The sequence below is a fragment of the Trichoderma evansii genome, assembly GCF_050947405.1.
Source record: "Trichoderma evansii strain SZMC 28006 chromosome Unknown GGI43scaffold_8, whole genome shotgun sequence".
NCBI lineage: Eukaryota > Fungi > Ascomycota > Sordariomycetes > Hypocreales > Hypocreaceae > Trichoderma > Trichoderma evansii.
The window spans coordinates 341,469-363,315 of record NW_028145198.1 but is presented as its reverse complement, the minus strand read 5'-3'; the positions used below and the strand labels follow the sequence as shown (position 1 = coordinate 363,315).

The following is a 21,847-nucleotide window of genomic DNA, read 5'->3' as shown; positions in this document are numbered from 1 at the left end:
TTACTTTGGCTACCTCCTCCGTGTATCTACAGCTACACCTTCATCGCCTTGCTTTAAACCCTTTCTTCTAATTAGCATTTACTTTCTCTACTCTGACGCACTTAATATTCGATTTATCGTTATTCTCTACGAAAAATATGCTTTACACACATACAAATAAATGGGGCCACATGTTTTCTAGAACGACCGGACTCATTTCGGAATTAAAAGTGGAGTCTTTACGTCATAAGGGTCTGGTCTGTGGTTGTAAGTCTTCGCTTCAACGCCTTCAACAGTTTTGCACAATTGCAGAGCACTGATAAGCGAAGATGGAATCAATCTGAAAAAAATCTGATGTGTTCTTCGAATATTCGTAAAAGTTTGCTCACTAACGTCTACCTAAATCGGAAGATCTAGACTAATTCTAACTCTAAACTTCAGGATATGGTATCATATTGTATTAATTATGAGACGGATCAGGACCCTATAAAATTGGGAATCATTACCAAGATTTAAGACGAGCTGAGTGACTCATACAGACAGTATGTTATCAACGCACAGTTCGTTCTTCAATGGCTCCATAAGCTCTAAGCTCCAGCTGGTGTCATAACCTATATTTAATGGGAATATATGGTACAGAGTATTGAGTTGAAGTAATACACTTGCTTACAAACTTTTTTTCTGTTTAGTAGCGCTAATTTTGTTCAACGTACAATTCAATTTACATGACTTCATCTTTACGGCGCCTTTCTTATGCTTTTCAAACCTTTCTTGCGCGATTTACTATGCAATATTTACTCTGATGTAAACCAAGATATAAGAATAGTGAACGGTTCGATGAATGGCGAAACACTATCCCTGATATCTATGTTCAAACTTGGAAGACTCAAGACTGGGGGGGTTTTGCTACTTGAGCGCTTGCCTCTCTGCTGGGTTTGCAGCATCTTCATAAAGTACAATAATCCTTTCTCCACCTTTCAGAGGGAACTTGGCTCCTCCCCTGGCCGGTAACACGGCTAGCTTGTTTCTCCAGGGTCAAGAGTAGCGGCTTGCTCCTCATCTCGGGTAGTTTTTTTTGCTTCTTGGGATGCTTGTATCCCTTCCCGTAGTGCTCGTGCTTCTTCCCGTAGTGCTTGTATTTCTTCCCGTAGTACTCGAGCTTCTTCACGTGCTGCTCGTTCTTCTTCTTGTGTTGATGGCCCTCCCTCTGTCTTTGCGGTGCTGACTCGAAGGATATCAGGGTCCTCCCTTAGGACTTCATCTCCTTTTTCTTTCTTTGCCACTACGGCTGCCATTACTGTTGCAAGAGCAGCCTGTTCTTTTGTTCCTTGCGCCGTTTGCCCAGAATTCTCTTTAAGAGCAACCTGACTGACACCAGGAGCCTCCCACTGAGTTCGTCCAGTCTCTTGGTCAGCATAGAACCATCGCTGGTATCTGTGGTCAAATTGGGGAATCCATCCTAGGGGGATAGGCGGTATGTCAGGAGGAGGGTTGTAGGTGGGGTTGACACGAGGTGCCTCCCACTGAGTTCGTCCAGTTTCCTGGTCAGCATAGAACCATCGCTGGTATCTGTGGTCAAATTGAGGAATCCATCCTGGGGGGATAGGCGGCATGTTAGGAGGAGGGTTGTAAACGGGGTTAATACTAGGTGCCTCCCACTGAGTTCGTCCAGTTTCTTGGTTGACGTAGTACCATCGCTGGCAGCCGTGATCAAAGAGAGCAATCCATCCTGGGGGGATAGGCGGCATGTAAGGAGGAGGGTTGAAGGCAGGGTTAAAAAGAGGTTCTTCCCAATGGGTTACGTTGGTCTCCGAGTTGTAATAGTAAATCCGATGAGTGTGTTCTTGGTAGAGAACAATCCATCCTGGAGGAAGAGGCGGGACTTCAGAGGAAGTAGGCTTTGGCCAAGAGTCTGCACAGCTACCTCCGATTCCGAGTTCGCTGAGTTGGCCCCGGAAGTTACTGGCGAAGCTCAGGCGGATACCACCCTTAACTGTTTCGTACAATGGCTGGGTCTTCCCATGTAAATCAAAAAGTACCTTTATAGCAGAGGAAGTGTCGTCAAACTCGATAAAGCATAGGGGTAAAGTCTGCGTAGTCTTAAATAAAATCCTCTTGTAGCCTTGCTGCTTAGAGAATATAGCTTTGAGCTCTTCCTCAGACGCTTCGATTGGAAGATTGTAAACATAAAGGATATTACACGCAGTATTCTGTTTCTCGTTTATTAGAGCATTATTATCGGTAGATATCGATTTACCCTTGTCTTGGGCGTTAGAAGAACTTTCGCCGGCATCATCTGAGTCATCCAGCTCAGAGCCATTCTCAGAGGTCTCATTTGAGTTAATTTCATTAGGCAGCGCAGAAAGCGAAATCTCCTCAAGATGCTTAGAGAAGTGTCTAGTAACAGCCAATTTTCCGCTACCAGTCACGTGTTTGCAAAGGGGGCATGCAATTGAATCCCACTTTGGCTCCATCTCATGGTCCAGTGCCAGATGAGAGATCCATTTCTCACGACTTTCAAATGCCATACCGCTATGCGAACAGGATTCATCCAGACACGCGTATGGCTGAAGGTCAAGATAGATATGACGTCTAAAACATGATTAGCCTCTCATACACTTATACTTACCATCGTCCATATACTTACTTCCAATCGGAGTTGTTGGTAATGACAATAGTGCGATTACACACAACGCAGGAGAAAGGCATGCCCCCTTTGGCGCCCTTTGGAAGTGGCGGTATGCGAGCAGGTCGGTCTTTGCGGCTGTGACCCATTCTTGTTTCTGGGTGGATGATTGTTGGTACTATGGAAGTTCCAACTCCAGAATCATGAAATTTGGAACCCGCGATGCTTGTACCAGCAAATTCTGGCACTTCCTGCTGAATCGAAGGCGTGCCTTCTTCGTTCTCTATAGCATCTCTGTTTGCTTGGCATCGTAGATAGCGCTCAAAATTAGTGTTCCCAAGACGTGACGCAAGAGAGCGGTCTATAAGAGGGAATTGGTGAATGATTTTGTCAACATAAAACTTCTCCGGACTCCAAGCGGAGTCAGTATTATCTTCGACGGCATTGTCTTTTTGAAAATCAAACAGGGGATACTTTATAAGAGGATCGAGGCTAGATAGAACAAATGTATCAATTCTTAGATCTTCTGCAACTTCATAAATGTTGTCATCTGAGAAAGTAGATCCGGCGTCACTCGAAGAATCGTCATTCTGCCTGTATAACTCTTCATTGATAATACTACTAGTTTTTTCGATGTTGGACTCAACGCTCGAGCATAACTGTTGCAGCCTCGCTGATGAGATATCTGCTAAGGGTATCAACCCTGTAGACCACAGGGGGCACATTAGCCATTCGGTAGGCACTCCATACAGTACGAGAAAACATGCATACGTACGTTCGGTGAGCACACGCCCGAGATGTGAAAGGTTCTTTAAGAGCGTATGGCGAAGTTTGCTCGATCTCTGAAAAATATCATTGAGATTGCCCTGAGAAATTCCGTAACCATCGGACCATAGGATCAAAGCGCTACAGCTGCGTTCAAGGCTAATCCTAGCATCTTTTGGGATGCTAGCCTGTTCCCGTAACGAAAGGACAACCTCTTTGAAAAGCGACAACAAATTTGCGGAGAGGCGAGAGACCTCAAGATACCCAAGAGTCTTATCAACATAATCACCGGATTGAATATTCTGTCGTGATTGCCATTCTTGGATATTTTTGATCAGATCGTTTCCATCCTGGGATTGTAAAGGCTGCGCCATTCTGGCTCTGCGTTATATTTTCTAGCGCATCTGTCTCACATAATATATGTCAAATCGTGAGATGTGTAGTCGCTGAAAACAGTGTCGACGATGATCTGCACGACCCGCTCGGAAAGATGCTGCTTTGTAGCGGCAAATGCTATGCATGCACATAAAGCGAGCTGGGCCGTGATACGCGAGCAGGTAGGACAAAAATACATAGCCGCTCTGGAAGCGCGGAGGTGTTCTGATAATAACTTGATTCAGCCAATTGCGTTGCCGGAATCCGACTAGGATATGTTGGCTGTGTGGGTTTCGCAGGGCATCCTGAATGCATTTATCGCATATAAGCACATGTAGAACGTGTATATTCGAGGCTGCCGCAGCTCGCTCCGCCTCAATTATCTCTGGAAGATCTGTAAACCGTGTACCATTTGCGATCTTAATTCCTACCAGAGATCAGCATGAAGAAAAGTCATCTCAGAATCCGCTGGCTAAAATCTTCATATTGAGAGTCAGCAGAGTTGACATACTTACAAAATGGATCCAGTGTCCATACTATTTAAGATCTTACCTCAAGTGGGGAGAACAGTTGGTACTTACAAAGACGTTCGTTCAAAATTCAAGATCTTCTGTCATTACTCCGCCGAAATCGAGAGAATACGAAAGCTATTTAGTGCACAGCGAGGTTGCTTTCTTAACGAAGTGGAATTGCTACTTAGGGTACTCGTCCCGAACCACGCTGATATTGACGACATGATGAAAAATCCAAATCATCGTCAATGGAGCGATTATGGACCCTCAGCTCGATTAGATATATTGTTCGGAAGAAACTTGCCTCTGCTAAATGATGTTATCGATGATATTACGGCGAGTATTACGGCGCTACAAAATGCATTCCAATGCTTTCTACCGCTGGAGGAAGAAAAAGAGCGTGTAAGAAGCCAACACTTGGATATATGATCTGAAACTTAAGAACTAACACCATTACTAAGGATGATAATCTCAAGTCGAAACATTTAAAAGATGCAATGCGAAAACTGAGAAAACGTGTCAAAATTACGATCGAGATCAAGGATTTCGAAGACAAAATAGCCAGCCTGGAGAAGTCGAACAACGATCTAATACGACTCCGAAGACAAGTGAACGAACTCCAGGCGCCATCGTGTTGCGCAGTTAAGAGATCCAATATAACACGAAGATTACCGGTAGAATTTGGGACGTACGGAACTATACGACGCGCATCGAAGGCGCTCTATGAAGCTCTCACGGCGACATGGTCAGACACAGAAGTCCCACGCCTTCGACACCTTGTCAAGCTGTTTTTAGATGCCAAAGCAGAGGCTGACGTCCTAATGGAGATTGCTATTCTGTGTTACGATGATGTTCTACAACGACGACCATTACTTGAAACGAGCCTAACGAGAGTCCAAGTTAAATCAAGGACCATTGACTCTATCGCCTGGTCTAATGCAAGCTTGCTCGTTCCGACGCCAAAGACGGATGACGCACAGAGTGGCCGGCGAAAGCGTCAGAAAGTGAGGTTTGCTAGTGTTAGCGACAGCTCTGATATCGCGAGTGAAACTTCCCCAGTAGCATCTGTGGTGTCCGTAGCCACCTCGCAATCATCAGCCGCTCCGCAGGATAGCTTACCGCTCACTGGGCATTTCTGTTCAGAGCTCTCAAAACGTTGTTCAGTTCCAGATAACAAAGAAGGCTTGGGGCATATCGATAACTCCATGCAGGAAGCGTTTCGTCATCGCTTCTTTCCCTGCCCAAAGGACTCACACAGCAACGACATGGGGTTAGATAACGTGATGCCGATGGATGAAGCGCTTGCACAATCTGCACACAACAGACTTGATATTGTCAGCCAGTTACGATTAGCTCATCGCCTCGTCTCTGCAGTGCTCAAGTTTAATTCGACTCCATGGCTTAACGAGTTGTGGAATACTGGAGACCTCTCATTTTTTCGACAAGGAGACGACTTGCCAAGGTCACTTCAAACGTTACACTTTGGAGTAGAGTTGATTCATAACGCGCCTGACTCAGAAGATTCTGCAATGGAAGTTGAATCACCAGTCAACTTAGGGCATCTTCCAATCGAAGATGCACAATACAAACACGGCGTGCGTAATGTGACGCTTTTCAGCTTGGGGGCTGCTCTCTTGGCTATTGGAAGATGGGAGCGCATAGATCACAATGACATCGAGGGGATTCGACGACTTGCTTCGCAACCGAGTTACCTGGGGGCAGTTTACCAAGAACTAACGCAAAAAGTCCTTGATTGCGATTTTGGATATGGGAAAGATTTGAAGAAACCCAGACTTCAGGAGGCGATATACGAGATGGTCGTTTTAGAATTGGAGTCGATGATTGCAAGTCTTGATATATCTCGGGATTGAGAGATGCTTGACAGATTATGCCTGTGCATAGTATACTAATTGAGAATGGCATTAGCAAAGTGCAAAGTGTTTGGTTGCTACGACCATAGCCTACCCTTGGACCATAAAGATGAGAATTAGCCGTACTGAATATATCGCGGTGCCAAGCCTTCACTTACATCCGCCCTATCATATCGGAAAGCAGCCCACACGCACTTTATAGTCTTCTAGAACGGTCTCTATTCTATAGGAACTTTCGATATATTGCGCAACGAATGCGTCATTTATCACATTATATTAACGGTTCACCGACTCTTAATCAAGGAAAAATAGCATGAGACCAAATAATTGCCAAGATACCCTTGGGACAGCGACCAATAACAGTTCTAGCCACCACAGCCTCGTTCTGGTGATCTTGCCGTATTGCGCGTATTCGTCGGGTTTTCGCGCAGATCCACAGCGAAGCCAAGCAGCCACTTTTAAGCGTTTCTTAGCGTTATAGCAGCTTAAAATTGCCAGTACGAATGCTGGCAGCCCACGTCGCGCAGGATCGACGCTACGGGATGTTTGGGCCTAGATCAGCAGAGCTGGTTCGCGGGTGACGTTTACCCAAGCACCGTATTGCTCGTAAATCCAGAGAGTTGGCAGGGGTTTGCTTTATGTGGAGAGTGGTGCTGTTTGTTTTTGTTAGGGTTGTTTGACGTAGAAGGCGTAGACAAAGGTACATGTATTCCGGCTACATGTATTCAAGATGCTCCTCATTAAAGGGGCAGCGTTTAGAATATATTGCTCATAAGTGTCTAGATATTTCAAAATGACTATAGCGCTGCGATAGCTATGCTTTGGGGTTCAATTTCCAGTTCTCACATATGAAATAACCGCTCATATTAGCAGTTGAGATGAAGCGGCGAATCCATCGCGACCCTATTGGGAAGTACGTGCCGCTGAAAAGCTCCCGCGCTCCACAGGAACCTGTAGCGGCTGGCTTGTCCATTCTGGGCCAAATCTGGCGCTGTTAGCTCGCTGTGGTTGGCTGAGGCGCTCGCTAAGTGCCGCCAAGGACAGGGGATCCTACGTGGCTTTTTAAGGCTTATAGAGTTCAACGACAACGAGCCGTGCTATGGCGCAGCTCGAGCCAGGCAGCGATTTAGCTGCTCCTCCTCGACTCCTTTACACCATCTCCTGTCCAGTCACAAGGCTGAACGATCCAACCGAGATTCTAGAGCATAAGATACCCTTGTCCATAATACGCGGATCAATGCCATGCCCGATGCAAGCATTCCCCTCTGGCTGCCACTGCCGCAGCCCCATCATCATAGCGGCCGTTGGGACTCGTTTGGAGGCTAGCGTCGAAGATGGTTCTCTTCTTGGCTGAGACAGCTTGAAGAAAGCATTGTTTTACTATTAAAATCCATTGATCCTCTGTGCTCTTGTCTCGGATTCCTGTCCAGACTTGGATCATTCTATTTAACTAATTCAAACCTTCTTTCTTATCAACATTCTCTGGGCTGATTGCCTTCAAATCCTACTCTCCTTCTCACAATCCTTTAGCAGATTGCCTTAGTATGGAATAAGTTTCGATAACAGCATCTCATCATGGTTCTCTACACCCAGATACGAGCTCTGACGGAGAAGACGCTCAAAATCATCATCACTCGCCACTTCGTGTCAACTCTCTACAGTGCTCTAGTCCTCCCTGTCGTCCTCTCCGTCTACTTGGGCATAGGGCAAAAGTTCACCCAACCCAACGACAAGTTCGGAATTGGCTCTCCATCCGATATCCTTTCTCTCGAAAATGCCCTCTCCAAATCAGCCGGCGGTCGAGACACAATTGTCTTTGTCAACAGCGGCCACACCGGTGGTAATATCGAGCATGTCATCGGTTCTGTTTCTGGCATAGTCGAGGGCGCTGGAAAACATGCGATAACCATAAAAGACGAATCAGACCTGGGATATAATTGCCAAAGCACTATCCGTGGCACGTCCAACTGCTTCGGTGCTGTGGTATTTTATACGTCTCCAGATGAAGGCCATGGTGGCTTCTGGAACTACACCTTACGTGCTGATGGCGGTCTTGGAAACAGCTTCCAGACTGACCAAGACAACAATGACGCTCAGATATATGCACTACCTCTTCAGAGGGCTGTTGACTCTGCCATTGCGGGCCTTGAATCGGGATCTTCTTTTCCTAAAACGACACAGCAATACCCCTATACCGAATTGACTGAGGATGAGCGCCAAGCTGAGGTTCGACAACAGTATCAGAAGTCCTTCATCAATTACTTGAGTGTTGCTTTCATAATGGGTCTAATTGGTGTCTGCTATCATATGCCTGGTTTTATTGCTACAGAGAGAGAAAAGGGCATCTCTCAGCTCATCGACTCTATGATGCCTACCAGCAAAGGCTGGCATCGCCAATTTGCCAGATTAATCTCTCACCACAACGCCTTTACCATAACATACATGCCAGGTTGGATTGTCGCATCAATTGTTACCAGGGTCACCATCTGGACAAACACAAGCTTTGGCATTATGATCATCTTCTTTATCCTCAGCGGCATTGCTATTACTTCAATGTCATTGCTTGGCGCATCTTTCTTTAAAAAGGCTCAGCTATCTGGCGTAGTGACTGCTGTCATCTGGATTGTGCTGGGTATAGTGGCTCAGGTTATTCCGCACCCCAATACTGGAGCGGTGGCAGTCTTGAGCTTGCTCTTCACGCCGTGCAATTTTGTCTATTTCGTCATATACATTGCTCGATTCGAGCAAGATGGAAAGGCTACGAATCTGATACACGCACCTTCAAGTGCCACTTCTAGTCTTCCTGGTATCGTCCACTGGATCTTCTTCATCATCCAGATAGTTGTGTATCCCTTCATTGCGGCCTTTATCGAACAGACTCTACATGGCGTATCCACAGGTACTCGGTCCTCGGCATCTCTCAGGGACCCCACGAGTGGTGTCATAGATGCTGTTCGCATAGACCACATGACCAAGATCTACAAACCAAGCCTTCTTCGAAAATTCTTTTCATTCGTTTCGCCACCAAGACCCGAGGTGGTTGCAGTCAATAACTTGACGTTAACAGCCAAGAAGGGTGAGATCTTAGCGCTCCTGGGTGCAAATGGCAGTGGTAAGAGTACCACGCTTGATGCAATCGCTGGCATCAGTGATTTTACCAGTGGTAACATCTCTGTTGATACATCTGGCGGACTGGGCTTTGCTCCGCAGCAGAATGTTCTATGGGATGAATTAACTGTGGAAGAGCACATCCGACTCTTTAGTCGTATTAAGAATCCGCGCATGAAAACCCCGGAATCCGAAATTGCAGCCTTGATTGATGCCATCGGACTCCGCTCAAAAGCAAAAGCTTGGTCAAAAACATTGTCTGGAGGCCAAAAGAGAAAGCTTCAGCTCGGAATGATGTTGATTGGTGGTAGTTCTGTCTGCTGCGTGGATGAAGTCTCGTCTGGTATCGATCCTCTCTCGCGCAGAAAAATCTGGGACATCCTTCTGAAAGAACGTGGCTCGCGAACAATCATCATGACTACGCATTTCCTCGATGAAGCAGATCTGCTCGCTGACAATATCGCCATTCTATCCAAGGGCACTCTGAGGGCTGAAGGCTCTTCTGCTCAACTCAAAGATACTTTTGGTTCTGGTTATCGCATTCATTTGTTAGACCCAAGGAGCCTAGACGCTGTGCCTGATTTCGAAGGCGTCACAAAAAAGATTGCCACAAACAACGTTACATATGTGGCATCATCTTCTGATCAGGCTGCCAAGGTTATTCGAGCTCTAGAAACTGCAGGAATCCCGTATAGATCATCTGGCCCAACCATCGAAGATGTATTCTTGCATTTGGCTGAAGAAGTTCATGGCGACAACTTCCAGCAGAAACCTGATATGGTACAGGAAAAGGTTACCAAACTTGCAAGTGAAGTTCCCACCGTCAGCGATAGTTTACCATTGCTATCAGGGCGACAGATTGGCATGATCCAGCAGACTGGTGTACTTATTCGAAAGCGATTTACAGTCTTCAAAACGAATTGGCTTCCTTACGCAGCGGCCTTTTTGGTTCCCATTATCGCCGCTGCAATCATCCAGATTCTCATTCGTAACGACAACGCAGTAGGCTGCTCGCCTATACAACGGAGTAGTCATTCATCAAACGATGACTACTTTAAACTCTTGGATACTGCCCATCTTGTGGGTGGTCCCTCATCTCAATTTGGTGGATCCTCGTTGCAAGATTTATTCAAGCCCATTCTTCCTAAGCCAACTACGAGCTCTACCAAAAGAGATTCTTCATCCACTTCTCTCGGCAATGTTACCGTTGATCTAGTAAACTCGCTTTCCTCCTTTGAAGATTTCGTCGAAGACAATCGAAGGACAGTTACGCCTGCAGGCCTATGGCTCGGCGACTCAAACTCATCACCAACATTGGCTTTCAAGGCAGACAACTTTTCCATGTATTCTGCAGTCATTGGTCAAAGTTTCTTAAACACAATACTAGCCAACACTACCATCGTGACAGAATACAAAGAATTCGATTATCCCGTCGCTCCTTCAACCGGCAGAGGACTACAGCTAATTGTCTATTTCTCTGTTGCCTGTTCGATCTTCCCCGGTCTATTTGGCTTATACCCAAATACAGAGAGGCTCAGGAATATTCGCAGCTTGCAGTACTCAAGCGGTGTTCGTACTCTGCCTGTTTGGGCCGCACACATACTCTTTGATTTTGGCATCATATTGCTTCCCATGATCTTTGCCGCCATGGCATTTGTCGTATCTTCAAATTCATGGTATCACGGAGGATATCTATTCCCCATTTTCATCTTCTATGGCCTTACGACAATCATCATCTCCTATTTCCTTGGGCTCATTGCCGCGAGTCCAATGGCAACTTATGCATTGACCTCTGTCGTTCAGGGGTTGGGTTTTGCTATTTACTTAATTGCCTATCTATTCATCCTCACGTACTCTCCAGCTGCTGACACCAATCGAAACGTCCTCATTGCCCACTGGGTCATTGCTGCAATCTTCCCCACGGGATCGCTGATTCGCACATTGATGGTCGGCCAAAATATCTTTTCAACAACCTGTGATAACGACCAACTTCAAGCGAATCCTGCAGCACTTGTCGCCTACGGAGGCCCCCTTCTGTATCTTGTTTTGCAATCTATATTCTGGTTTTCAATAGTCGTCTGGGTTGAGAGTGGTGCTGGTCGATATACCCCCGAGAAAGCGAAACCTTCCCCTGAGATTGATGACCCAGAGATTGCAGAAGAATTACTTCGAGTAGATGGCGCAGAGGGCCAATCAGACGGTCTTCGCATTTCCCACCTAACCAAGGCATTTGGAAAGAACACCGCTGTCGATAACGTCTCTTTTGGCATCGAGCACGGCGAAGTGTTTGCTCTTCTCGGTCCCAACGGCGCAGGCAAATCTACCACAATCTCTCTAATTCGAGGCGACATTGCACCCAGTCGTAACGGAGGCGACGTCTTCATCGAGAATGTCTCCATCACTAAACGCCGTGCAGCCGCCAGAGCAAACTTAGGCGTATGTCCCCAGTTCGACGCCATCGATAATATGACCGTCAGCGAACACCTCTGTCACTACTCCCGCCTCCGCGGCATCTCCAACGTGGAACACCAAGTCCCAGCTGTCATTCGCGCCGTCGGTCTGGAAGCCTACGCAGGCGTCATGGCACACACTCTCTCAGGGGGCAACAAGCGCAAACTCTCTCTCGGCATCGCCCTCACCGGAAACCCTCCCGTCATTCTCCTTGACGAACCATCTTCCGGTCTCGACGCAGCAGCTAAACGTATCATGTGGCGAACTCTCGAGACCATCGTACCAGGACGCTCCATCCTCCTCACTACACATAGCATGGAAGAAGCCGACGCTCTCGCCAACCGCGCAGGCATCATGGCCCGCCGCATGCTCGCCCTAGGATCAACAGAGAAGCTTCGCCACCGCTTCGGCGACACCTTGCACGTACATCTCGTCAGCAAGACCGCCCCACATTCTTCTGCAGAAGAGATGGAGGCTCTTCGTGTATGGGTACTTAATAACTTCTCTGGAGCTACAGTCGAGCAGGAGACGTATCATGGACAGATGCGCTTCTCAATGCCTTCTTCCGCGGTGCCAATGCTGGTTGGAAATTCAAATACCACTGAAAGCGCAAGGGGTAGACTCCTTATTATGTTGGAAGAACAGAAAGATTACCTAGGTGTCTCACATTATAGCGTCAGTCCTACGACATTGAATGAAGTATTTCTGAACATTGTTGGAAAACACGACGTCCAGGAAGAGGGTTATAATAGAGCCGAAGAGAGGACTGAGACTCAGGGGAAGAGGCCTTGGTGGAAGTCAAAGGCCCTGTGGGGATTCTAGATTTGTCTAATACTTTTCCTTTGTAGTTGAGCGATTCTTTATTTTCTTTTATAATTATCATTTTATAGACATGCGCAGTATATACCTGTAGAATTTAATAAACGTGGATATCATTCCGAATTACATACATTAGTTAGCTCTGATATTCTATATACATTTCAATATTCACTCTTATATCAATGACCCATCTCGTAAGGCCCTGGAGTAGTAGTCTGGCCGTGTAACTCCTGCACAATATGCGTATCGCCAGCCATTTCTGGCGGCGGTGCTCCTGGAGCCTCATGATATGCTTGATGCATTTGCGGATAAGGCTGAACAGGCGCGTATTGTTGCTGCTGTACAGGTAAAGGATAACCGTGCATTGGCTGTCCAGTCTGCTGGGGAGGCGGATACGCATATCCAATTGGAGGCTGCTGTTGCTGTGACCATGATCCGTTGGGTAATTCGGACGTGGTTGGATATACCGGAGGTGTCGGTGTAACAGGGCTTTGATACGGCGGCGATACGCTCGAAACGGTTTGAGGGTGATTATTGGATAGTTCGCTCGGCGTCGACAGCGGTGTAGTCGATGTAAGCCCGGTAGGCTTAGCAGGATCGGGATACACCTGGGCGGTTTCGACAGCAGCTCCAGCGGGTGCAGCAGGTGGTGCTCCATCTGTTCCATTTACTCCAGCCGCGGCTAAAGCTTCGGCATTGGTTCCTCCCTTCATCTTAGTCAAGCAGAACTTCCAAACTGCTCCTGCAGCAGCAGTGATGCCCGCCACAACTCCGACAACGATACCGGCAATGGCACCCCCAGAAATCTTGTGTTTGCTGGGTTTTTCCGAGCCCGAGCCCGAGCCCGAGCCCAAAGAGCCTAGTGAGCCAGAACCGGATCCAGAGTTGGACCCAGAGTCAGAGCCTGAGCCAGAGTTAGATCCAGAGCCAGATCCAGATGATCCTCCAGACGATCCTCCAGAAGACCCTCCAGAACCTCCAGAACTTCCCGGTGAAGTATCAGTCTGCTTCGGAGAAGATCCGTTTGAAGATGAAGAGCCTGATTCGCCTGATTCGTCAGGAAGATTACTGCTCTTGGTAGGAGTAGCAGAAGGAACAAGCCCCCCGAGCACACTTATACACAGCTGCTCGCCCGCATTTTGTGCCTCTATACGGTCTCATCAGCTCCAGTCCTTGATATGGTCACAAAGGGGTTTCCTAGCCCACTTACCAACAGCGCCAACAAATCCACAGGCGCTTTGAACACAGGGAGCCGCCCCTTGATTGATGATAGTCGCAGAATTACACTCGCATACATAGTCGCCCAGTTTGCAATTTGTCGACTTTGTGACTGCGGAAGCAACGCAATCGGTAGCACATGCGGGAAGAGTAGGCAGGACCGCTCGGGCAAACTTCAAGTCGCCTAAAATATCGAGAGTCGGGGCAGCAGTGATGGCGGCTACTGCTGCTGCTGCATTTGGAAGATCCGCGACTGCTGTGGGATAGGTATCGAGACGAGCCCTGACATGCAGAGCTGAGGAACTAGTCGCAAGGAGGGAACAGACCAGTAATGAGAGAGAGGTTGGTATATTATGTATATTCACCATGTTGATGATTGGGGCCGGCATATAGAAGCCAGCGAGTATTTGAGATTTGCTGCTACTAACGGATATTGGACCCAACTCAGCACAACGAGAAGAAGAAAGAACACACGAGGGCGCACGTCCTATTCTTTACACCTGAGATACCCCAGTAATATTATAAAGCCACTATTCAAAGTGCACGGCGTGGGGAAAGGGTGGTCCCGAGAGCACCATGCATCGTGACCTTGAGGGCGGGCCATCTATTGTTTGCAGGGGTAGCGCACATTTTGCCTTATTCGCGAAGAAACGCAGGCAAGGCATTCTCCATGTCTACTTTCAAGTAGCACCTTTGGCCCTGATTCCCTCGATAGGCCTCATTCGGAAACTCGTCTCCGCCGCGGAATGAAGAGCGGTCGTATTTCCGTCTATAGCAGAGTGCTGATTGGATGCTCGTTACAACGGGTTTGGCGCTTTGGTTTTCAGCTGCAGACCAGAGTAGCAAGGATCCAAATTCAGCCTGCAGATCAATATTGGATGTTTACTCCTCCTACCCGACCTTTGGGTAGAGGGAAGAGGGATAAATGAGGGATAAAAAAGGCTAGGTAGCAAGCAGCACATCACATCGTGGGCAATTTATATACCATCCCATACGCACCTGCGCTGGGCTATTGCTACAAAAAGGTGACAATGAAGACAGGTAAGCTGAGCTGAATCTGTTTCATGATGATAAAAACATCAAGACGTGGTCTAAGTAAGCACGGTCCACCGTCTTGGAGCTGCTAATCGTATCAAGCTTGAAGTGGCGTCGTCCTTAATGCGCGGGTCGTGCACCGACGTTGCCGGATTGCCGAGATTAACCAAAGACGGCCTTGGCTCTCAGCCTCACAATGTGCCGCTCACGATGATGCACAAGTTCGGGGAAAAGAGCAGCCAAGCCGCCCTGTTTTCGCTTGGCGGGCTTGCTGGCTGACATGTTGTTAACAAGCCTAACGAGCTGCCACCATGCCGTAGAGGAGGGCACACCTGTGGCCCTTTTGTCTTTGTGCTTCACCTAATATTGCGGAGAAATAGGTCAGTAACAATGCACGAGACCACCGTCTTGCATCCACGGGCTTATTGCTGCATGCTGGCCGACAATCGGCTGCAGACTCCAGTTGATGGCTGGGCTCTTTTTCACGCCGGACAGGGCGGCCTGGGCTGTCTCTGTGTAGGCTTTCACAGTTGAGTCTTAGCGCGCCAGTAGTTTTTGTGATGCCCTCGTAAACGACTAAATTAGGCGAAATTCTTACAGACGGTCGTTTCTAAACTGTGGACTGGTATGGAAGTTGAATCACGGATCAGCCCTGATGAATGATGAATGAAAGAGAAGAGAAGCAGAGTTCAGTGTTGAGGGCGTTGGGAGAAAGCCTGAGCTGTCGCTAAGCTTTTCCTTGCGGAGCTCCTTCCTGCTGCCCACAATGAAGCTTAATAAATAAAAATAAAACGGGCCCTTCCCTTTCAAGAAATGATTTCTTATCAAGCCGTCCTTGCTTGATCTGATATGTGATACTAAAACAGCCAATCAGAACAATGGTGATGTGGCATGGGCCTCGGCAGCAGCCACATTCGATATTGTGGCTTGTGTTGCATCAATCTGTGGCTAGACCTCACAACCGGGGGAGGAGAGGGAACAAAGCTGATTGATTGAGTAGATATTTACAGTTGAACAGCTTACTTTGACTTATATCCAACAACTTAATTACTATGGCATCAAAGCAAAATCTATCTTTAGGCATGATTCCTCCTTGCAACGTTCCCCTCATCCCTCTTAAAACTGACCAATGGTTTTACAGAACCTTCTCACGGGCCCCGAGATTACCGGATCCGTCCCGCCATGAAAAAAATTAGTGGGCCGCCCAGTCTTGAAAATAGAGCATATACAAAACTAGATCTCATAAAAGCCAACTCTATCTCTCAACAGAATTCAGTACAAGATATATCACAAACAATTATCTCGCTTATTCACCTTGTTTTATCATTCTTTATACAAGGCCACTTCGTCTTCACAATGGCCTTCACAATGCATTCCCACTCGGGGCAGTTCTGCCCTGGCCATGCTGTTGATGAGCTTGAGGATATTGTCAAGCACGCTATTTCTGTTGGGTATAAGACCATTGGTCTCACAGAGCACATGCCGCGTTATGAGGAGCAAGATTTATATCCTGAAGAGGTATGTTACACTCATATAACAGCATAGAAACATGTCATCTTTTGATTCGTCAAGCTGAAAGTCACAACATCACAATTCGTACTTACCCCTCCATCTCACATATTCACATGTCAATACCGAATCTCACTCACACCCTCACTTCACTCACTTATATAATCAATCAACACTACGTTCTCATAAAGCACGCAAAATCTAACTCAATTCAAAACTTCTCAGCTCGACGACCCCCAAGCCTCCCTTCAAGTCCTCCCTCCCCGCCACAACGCCTACATCGTCGAAGCTCGCCGGCTCCAAAAGGCCTACGCTTCTCAAATCCACATCATCATTGGCTTCGAAGGCGAATTCATCCGCCCCTCCTTTGCCCCCCTTGTCCAGAACCTCTTCAACGAGTCTCCTCATATCGATTACTTCATTGGATCACTTCACCATGTGCACAGCATCCCCATCGACTTCGACAAGGCCATGTACGCGAATGCCGTGAAAGCGGCGGGCGGATCAGAGGAGCGTGTGTATGAGGATTACTATGACTTGCAGTATGAGATGCTGAAGGCTTTGAAGCCTCGCATTGTAGGCCACTTTGACCTCATTCGGTTGATGAGCGAGGAGCCAGGCAGGGATGTAAGGCAGTGGGAAGGTGTGTGGCAGAGGATTAAGAGAAACCTAGAGTACGCTGCCGAGATAGGAGCCTGGCTGGAGTGCAACACTTCAGCTCTTCGAAAAGGTCTCGCAGAGCCGTATCCTTGCAGAGTCATTTCAGAGCAATGGCTTCAACTGGGCGGCAAATTCACAATGTCAGACGACAGCCACGGAATCGCCCAAGTAGCAACAAACTATTCACGCGCTCTCACTTTCTTAGAAAGCCTTGGCGTTGAGCAAGTTTGGACATTCCAACGCCAAGACCATCCCGAAGCTGGAGAAGTCACCAAGGCAGCTCTCAACGACGTGAGCGTTTCACTCAAAGATTTCCGTCAACATTTCTCATAAAGCCTTTTTCTTCTGTTCAACACGATATATTGCATTGCAAAATGGAATAGAGCAAAGCTATAATAGACTACAAGGATTGTTTAGGGGAGACAAACAAGTCAAGTTATGAATAGAAGGAAATACCATCTATAGAAGTAGGAGATGAAAAAGATAGTTTATATATAGCTTCCGACAAGGTTTTCTTTTCTTTGCTTGGGAATGGGTATCATAAATGAGAGCAAACCAGCATTCTGATGCTGGTTGTACGAGAGTGTACATAGTGACTAGTAAAACAGTTGGTCTCAGAAAAGGAGAGAACAGGCTTCAACAAGCGCCAAACATGCAAAAAATAGAGAGGGTGAAAAAGCAAGCAAAGCAAATAAACTCCTAGCCATTTCCGTGTTCCTTACCAGTCCAACCAAATAACAACAAGAAATCTAAAACCCATTTTCCATTTTGCATACTCGTAGCAACCGTCTATTTCTTTGGCGGAGATCTGGGGACTCCCTTGATGGGTCCACTGGGTTTCCTCTGTACCTTGGGTTGTGAAGAAGTGGTGGGCTGGCTCGCCAGTCTGGGCGCAAATGGAATGCTGCCACTGCCACCATATTGGAATAGAGCGCTGTTCTTCTTCTTAAGTGTAGGCGCAGCAACTGGAGAGCTGGCAGGTTGGTTCGGGGGAAGCCACTTCAGTGGCTCTTGAGAAGCGATAGCAACAGGGGGTGGTCCTCCAGGGTGATATGGCACAAAGTCGGATGATTCTTCAGCTGCTTGGCTCGACCGAGGAGAGCTCATATTTGGAACCGCTTGCCTCGACTCCGGAGACACAGTTCGTGGTGTAAAGTGCTCCATATTGGGCGTAGATAAGCCGCTTTCAGAGGTCAGTGCCGGCAGGGTACTATCCGGAGATGCGGCAGAAACAGTAGATCTACGGTCAGAAGTGCTGCTGGGAGTCTTGAGGCCACCAGACTCTACGGATCTGTTGGTGCTAGCAGACGAAGTTCGCGGCGATTTGGCGACTGCGGCTTGGGCTGCGGCTTGGGCTTGCTCAGCTTCAAGCCGGGCCTTCTCTCGGGCCTCCTTTTGTGATTGAGTGATTAAGTTGATCTTGATCTTCTTGATCCCTTTGGTGATCTTATCCATGTCGTTAATAGTAGCATCCAACCTTGACGCCGCAGATTGCGGAGCTCGCTCTGCAGCTGTTTCCCTTCCGGCTTCAAGCATGGGTGATCTGAGAGCTGGTTCCCCGTGCGCAGTAGTCGGTCGTGACCTGCTAACAGTGATTCTCCCAGAAGGTCTGAGGCTCTGGGAGTGGCCATCTGCAACTGAAATAGGCCTCCCTGAGGCGGGGCCTGCTGAGGTTGCAGGGCGAAGTGGCATTTCCTCGCTGATTGGTGTGGAGCGAGAGACGCTGCGTTGCTGTGTAGGGACGACTGATGATGTAGTAAGGCGTCGATTGCTCTTCTTTGGAACTAGACCAACAAGAGGCTGCGGTGTCTTACCACGAGCGGTTGCCTTGTTATACGTATTAGCTATTGTTGATACTGTACAACTAAAGAGCTGAATGCTTACCTTTTCTGCAGCAATTGTCGAAGCGGCCAGAGTCTTTCCCCGGTCTCTCGTCTGTTGAGTCTCCTCTTGTTCTTGGATAGGATCAATAGCTCTAGGCTTGCGTTCACGAAGCGACATTCTCGATGTTGGCCGATCAAGGTCAGATGCGCCAGATAATGCTCTCTCTCGTCGTACGCGATTTGCTTCTGGATTCAAATCTTCAAACGTGGCACTCTCAGTTTGGCGATCTCGCGGTATAAGAAGCTTCGAAAGCTCCTTGGCAGCAACCATCCATGAAACAGAAACATCAGGGGGCGATGGAGATGGGGACCGGCTTGAGACTGTTGATCTATTGATGAGAGACGACATGCTTCGCTGCATTTTGAGAGGGTTCACAGCTCTCGCCGTGGAAGCTTGGGTTGGCGAGCAATATGTTGGAGTAGGAGACAGACGCGGCTTCTTTGGTGTGATCTCAACCTGCGCAACCGTGGCTTCCAACTTTTCAAGCTGATCTGCCATCCACCAAGAGGGATCGTACGGGTTAATCGAACCTAGCGGTTGTACAATACGCTCGCCGTCCTCGTCGTATGCACCATCCATAAAAGACATACCGCCCTGTCGTGGCAGGTTTTGCTTGCCAACAAGACCGCTGAGATGGCTGAAGATGCCCGCAGTCAAGGCTCTGTCGCTATAGCCACCCTCCAAGACACTGACGATGCGACCTTCAACAGCAAGGCCTTCCTCTGCAGCAAGTCGAACGATGTCTTGGGTTAGTCGTGCGTAGAACTCGGTGGGCACGTTGACTTTGTGACGCTGCATTCCAGCACCCTCCCATTCGCTAGCATCGAAACCAGCAGAGAGAAAGATGACAGCCCGCGGGCTAAGTCCTGCGTCTTTTAGCTTCTCTGCTTGACCTTTAAGATAAATGCGGGCCTTGTCGAGAAGTATTGTGTATCTGGTCTCGTAAAGATCCCAGAAATCCTCAACGGTTTTCCATGGCTGGAGATGGGTGTTCCAAACGTTTTGTCCATGCGCATTCTCGATACAAATACTTGCGTTCTTGATTTTGTCGTCATCTCCGTTCTCGCAAGGATAAGAGTTAATGTCGTGTAAGCTGAAATAACCTATCGACGTCTTTTTCCAGGCGGCATGGTTCTTGGTGGCAGCCATGGCTCGCGAGTTGTGCGCCCACGCAATGGATTGAGATCCATCTCCATGGTGCAAGTCAAAATCGATGATGGCGGCGTGCGTCAGACCATGGTTTAGGATACCATGCATGATTCCGACATGGACATTATTTACCCAGCAGAAGCCAGATGGGAGATTGTCAGAGCAATGGTGCCCCGGAGGCCGGACGGCAATGAATGCTCGTCGTGGTCCAGCAGAGAAAACAGCATCTACACCCTCACATACAGCGCCCAAAGCACTCTCAATCGCCTCTAGCGACTCGGGACAAAGATACAAGTCACCTTCGTGAAGCTTCTCTGGCGCGGCATGGTCTGGGCCTCGTGTTATGGTAGGCCTCTGCAGCTCTTTTCCTCCACGAGCAAGCACCTCCTCGGCGGACTCGCACATAGTCTTGAACTCTTCCATCCATTTTGTTCCATGAACGTTTGTGACCGCGGGGGACAACAACGGCAGCCTCCTGTCAGTCTTGTGAATACGAAAGGGGATACTGGGCAGCAGATGCACATTTCCCTTTGGTTGGATGGGCAGCGCTCCATCGTTGTGGCGCTCACCAAGACGCACATAAGCTGTGGACACGCCCAAGACACTGGCCTTGATTCGCTCGGGCCGCTCCACAATGGTGCTTAATGCACTCTTGGGGGTGCGCGGGCGGGAAAACCGGTGGCCGTAGACGGCATCATTGAGAATCACCACCGTCTCGGTGTGGAGCGTTGATACCGGACCATGATGAGCCTCCAACTCGTCTTTGAAGTGGCCGCTCGCCACAGAATTCGGCGTCATGGGCGGACGCCATTCGGGCTCGAAGCTCGGCATGCCAAACGACGCCCTCAAGCCTGGTGAAACAACCTGCCCAAGGCTGGAGCGCCTGGACAGAGACCGCGAGGGGCCAACGCCATTTGCCGAGTGCAGGGAGTTCATCGAGGCTTTGCGGACGAGGGTGGGAGTTCCGGCTCGCGATTCTCTGCCTGAGGGACTGAGCGAGGGAGTGGGAGTGCCTCTGGACGATGGAGAGGCATGGCGAGAAGATGCATTTAAAGGCAGCGGCGTCGATGGGGTCGACGGCAATCCTGGGGATCGCGGGCCCGGCGTCAGTGACAGTGACAGTGACAGCTGGCTCAGTGACTGTGCGTCGTCGCTTCTGGAGGCTGGCGCTGCACGCCGTGGCGGCGCTGCATTGGGCGGAGACGACATCGAATCGTGTGCACCGGTCTGGTATAATCGGGTGGGTTGCAGCGATGCGACATGCGCCAGGAACACTCCGAACAAGCAGAAGAAGCAGAAGAAGAAGCAGCCCGTGTGCTTGTGCTGCGCGTGTGTGGAGCAGCGCGAGAGAAGGGAGAGCGAATTGCGAATATGAGCGGCGTGAGGTGTGAAGCCAGTGACGCGATGAGATGCGGGTTGATGCTGCTGTGATGCTGCGTTAAGCCGTGAACTATAACTGCCGGTGGTGTTTTTGGTTTATTTTGATTTATTTTCGTTTGTTTTTGTCTTATTTTGCCGGCTGCGTCAGGGTTCAGGTTCAGTTGGCACGCGCTGGCGCCCGAGGCTTCGGCCGTTTAATGACATGGCCGTTGTGTAATTTCAATTGTCGCCATCGTCATAGCCGCTTCGCTTCCCCTAATTCCAGTCGGGCCCAATTCCGTCCAGTATGTCTTACCAGACCAGTCACTTCGCCCACCATAATCACGTGCCTACCGTTCCTAATTATAGGGGCCATTTGATTGATCCTGTTGTGCGTCCCCTCTGTAATTTTGATTATCCAAGGTTGGGCATACAACTTCACGAGTGTGTATTCCCGAATTGTCTGGTGTTTTTTTTTCTGACACCTGGGGGCGTGTTGGATTCGGAAGCGGCAGGTCTAGGTGCTT

The 21,847-nt window shown here is 48.5% G+C and overlaps 6 protein-coding genes across 6 annotated transcripts; 3 read left to right on the top strand and 3 right to left on the bottom strand.

The window, feature by feature from the left end:
* Positions 1-310: 310 nt before the first annotated feature.
* On the bottom strand, positions 311-3,971 carry GGI43DRAFT_403189 (uncharacterized protein). Its single transcript, XM_083205769.1, has 3 exons — positions 3,381-3,971; positions 2,627-3,308; positions 311-2,571 (listed from the first exon to the last, which is right to left on the bottom strand). Exons 1-3 carry the CDS (start codon positions 3,742-3,744, stop codon positions 996-998), a joined length of 2,622 nt encoding a protein of 873 aa, XP_083061195.1. The 5' UTR covers positions 3,745-3,971; the 3' UTR covers positions 311-995.
* A 197-nt stretch (positions 3,972-4,168) lies between these two features.
* On the top strand, positions 4,169-6,285 carry GGI43DRAFT_358302 (uncharacterized protein). Its single transcript, XM_083202350.1, has 2 exons — positions 4,169-4,659; positions 4,719-6,285. The coding sequence occupies exons 1-2, from the start codon at positions 4,264-4,266 to the stop codon at positions 6,126-6,128; spliced, it is 1,806 nt and encodes a 601-aa protein (XP_083061194.1). The 5' UTR covers positions 4,169-4,263; the 3' UTR covers positions 6,129-6,285.
* A 956-nt stretch (positions 6,286-7,241) lies between these two features.
* Positions 7,242-12,684, top strand: GGI43DRAFT_403185 (uncharacterized protein). Its single transcript, XM_083205768.1, has one exon. It carries the CDS (start codon positions 7,704-7,706, stop codon positions 12,507-12,509), a length of 4,806 nt encoding a protein of 1,601 aa, XP_083061193.1. The 5' UTR covers positions 7,242-7,703; the 3' UTR covers positions 12,510-12,684.
* Positions 12,376-14,291, bottom strand: GGI43DRAFT_358276 (CFEM domain-containing protein). Its single transcript, XM_083202349.1, has 2 exons — positions 13,717-14,291; positions 12,376-13,653 (listed from the first exon to the last, which is right to left on the bottom strand). The coding sequence occupies exons 1-2, from the start codon at positions 14,111-14,113 to the stop codon at positions 12,686-12,688; spliced, it is 1,365 nt and encodes a 454-aa protein (XP_083061192.1). The 5' UTR covers positions 14,114-14,291; the 3' UTR covers positions 12,376-12,685.
* Positions 14,292-16,115: 1,824 nt separating this feature from the next.
* Positions 16,116-17,261, top strand: GGI43DRAFT_383120 (histidinol-phosphatase; the record flags this gene model as incomplete). Its single annotated transcript, XM_083203337.1, has 2 exons — positions 16,116-16,277; positions 16,494-17,261. 2 exons carry the CDS (start codon positions 16,116-16,118, stop codon positions 17,259-17,261), a joined length of 930 nt encoding a protein of 309 aa, XP_083061191.1.
* A 413-nt stretch (positions 17,262-17,674) lies between these two features.
* Positions 17,675-21,532, bottom strand: GGI43DRAFT_358060 (histone deacetylase). Its single transcript, XM_083202348.1, has 2 exons — positions 18,813-21,532; positions 17,675-18,755 (listed from the first exon to the last, which is right to left on the bottom strand). The coding sequence occupies exons 1-2, from the start codon at positions 21,168-21,170 to the stop codon at positions 17,718-17,720; spliced, it is 3,396 nt and encodes a 1,131-aa protein (XP_083061190.1). The 5' UTR covers positions 21,171-21,532; the 3' UTR covers positions 17,675-17,717.
* Positions 21,533-21,847: the final 315 nt, after the last annotated feature.

Coding starts and splice junctions, on each gene's coding strand:
- GGI43DRAFT_358276 (XM_083202349.1), bottom strand. CDS start 14,113: ATGCCGGCCCCAATCATCAACATGGTGAATATACATAATATACCAACC. Junction 13,654..13,716: donor TGGATTTGTTGGCGCTGTTG/GTAAGTGGGCTA, acceptor GAGACCGTATAG/AGGCACAAAATGCGGGCGAG.
- GGI43DRAFT_403185 (XM_083205768.1), top strand. CDS start 7,704: ATGGTTCTCTACACCCAGATACGAGCTCTGACGGAGAAGACGCTCAAA.
- GGI43DRAFT_358060 (XM_083202348.1), bottom strand. CDS start 21,170: ATGTCGTCTCCGCCCAATGCAGCGCCGCCACGGCGTGCAGCGCCAGCC. Junction 18,756..18,812: donor CGACAATTGCTGCAGAAAAG/GTAAGCATTCAG, acceptor ACGTATAACAAG/GCAACCGCTCGTGGTAAGAC.
- GGI43DRAFT_358302 (XM_083202350.1), top strand. CDS start 4,264: ATGGATCCAGTGTCCATACTATTTAAGATCTTACCTCAAGTGGGGAGA. Junction 4,660..4,718: donor TGGAGGAAGAAAAAGAGCGT/GTAAGAAGCCAA, acceptor ACCATTACTAAG/GATGATAATCTCAAGTCGAA.
- GGI43DRAFT_403189 (XM_083205769.1), bottom strand. CDS start 3,744: ATGGCGCAGCCTTTACAATCCCAGGATGGAAACGATCTGATCAAAAAT. Junction 3,309..3,380: donor CGGGCGTGTGCTCACCGAAC/GTACGTATGCAT, acceptor TGTGGTCTACAG/GGTTGATACCCTTAGCAGAT. Junction 2,572..2,626: donor ACCAACAACTCCGATTGGAA/GTAAGTATATGG, acceptor ATCATGTTTTAG/ACGTCATATCTATCTTGACC.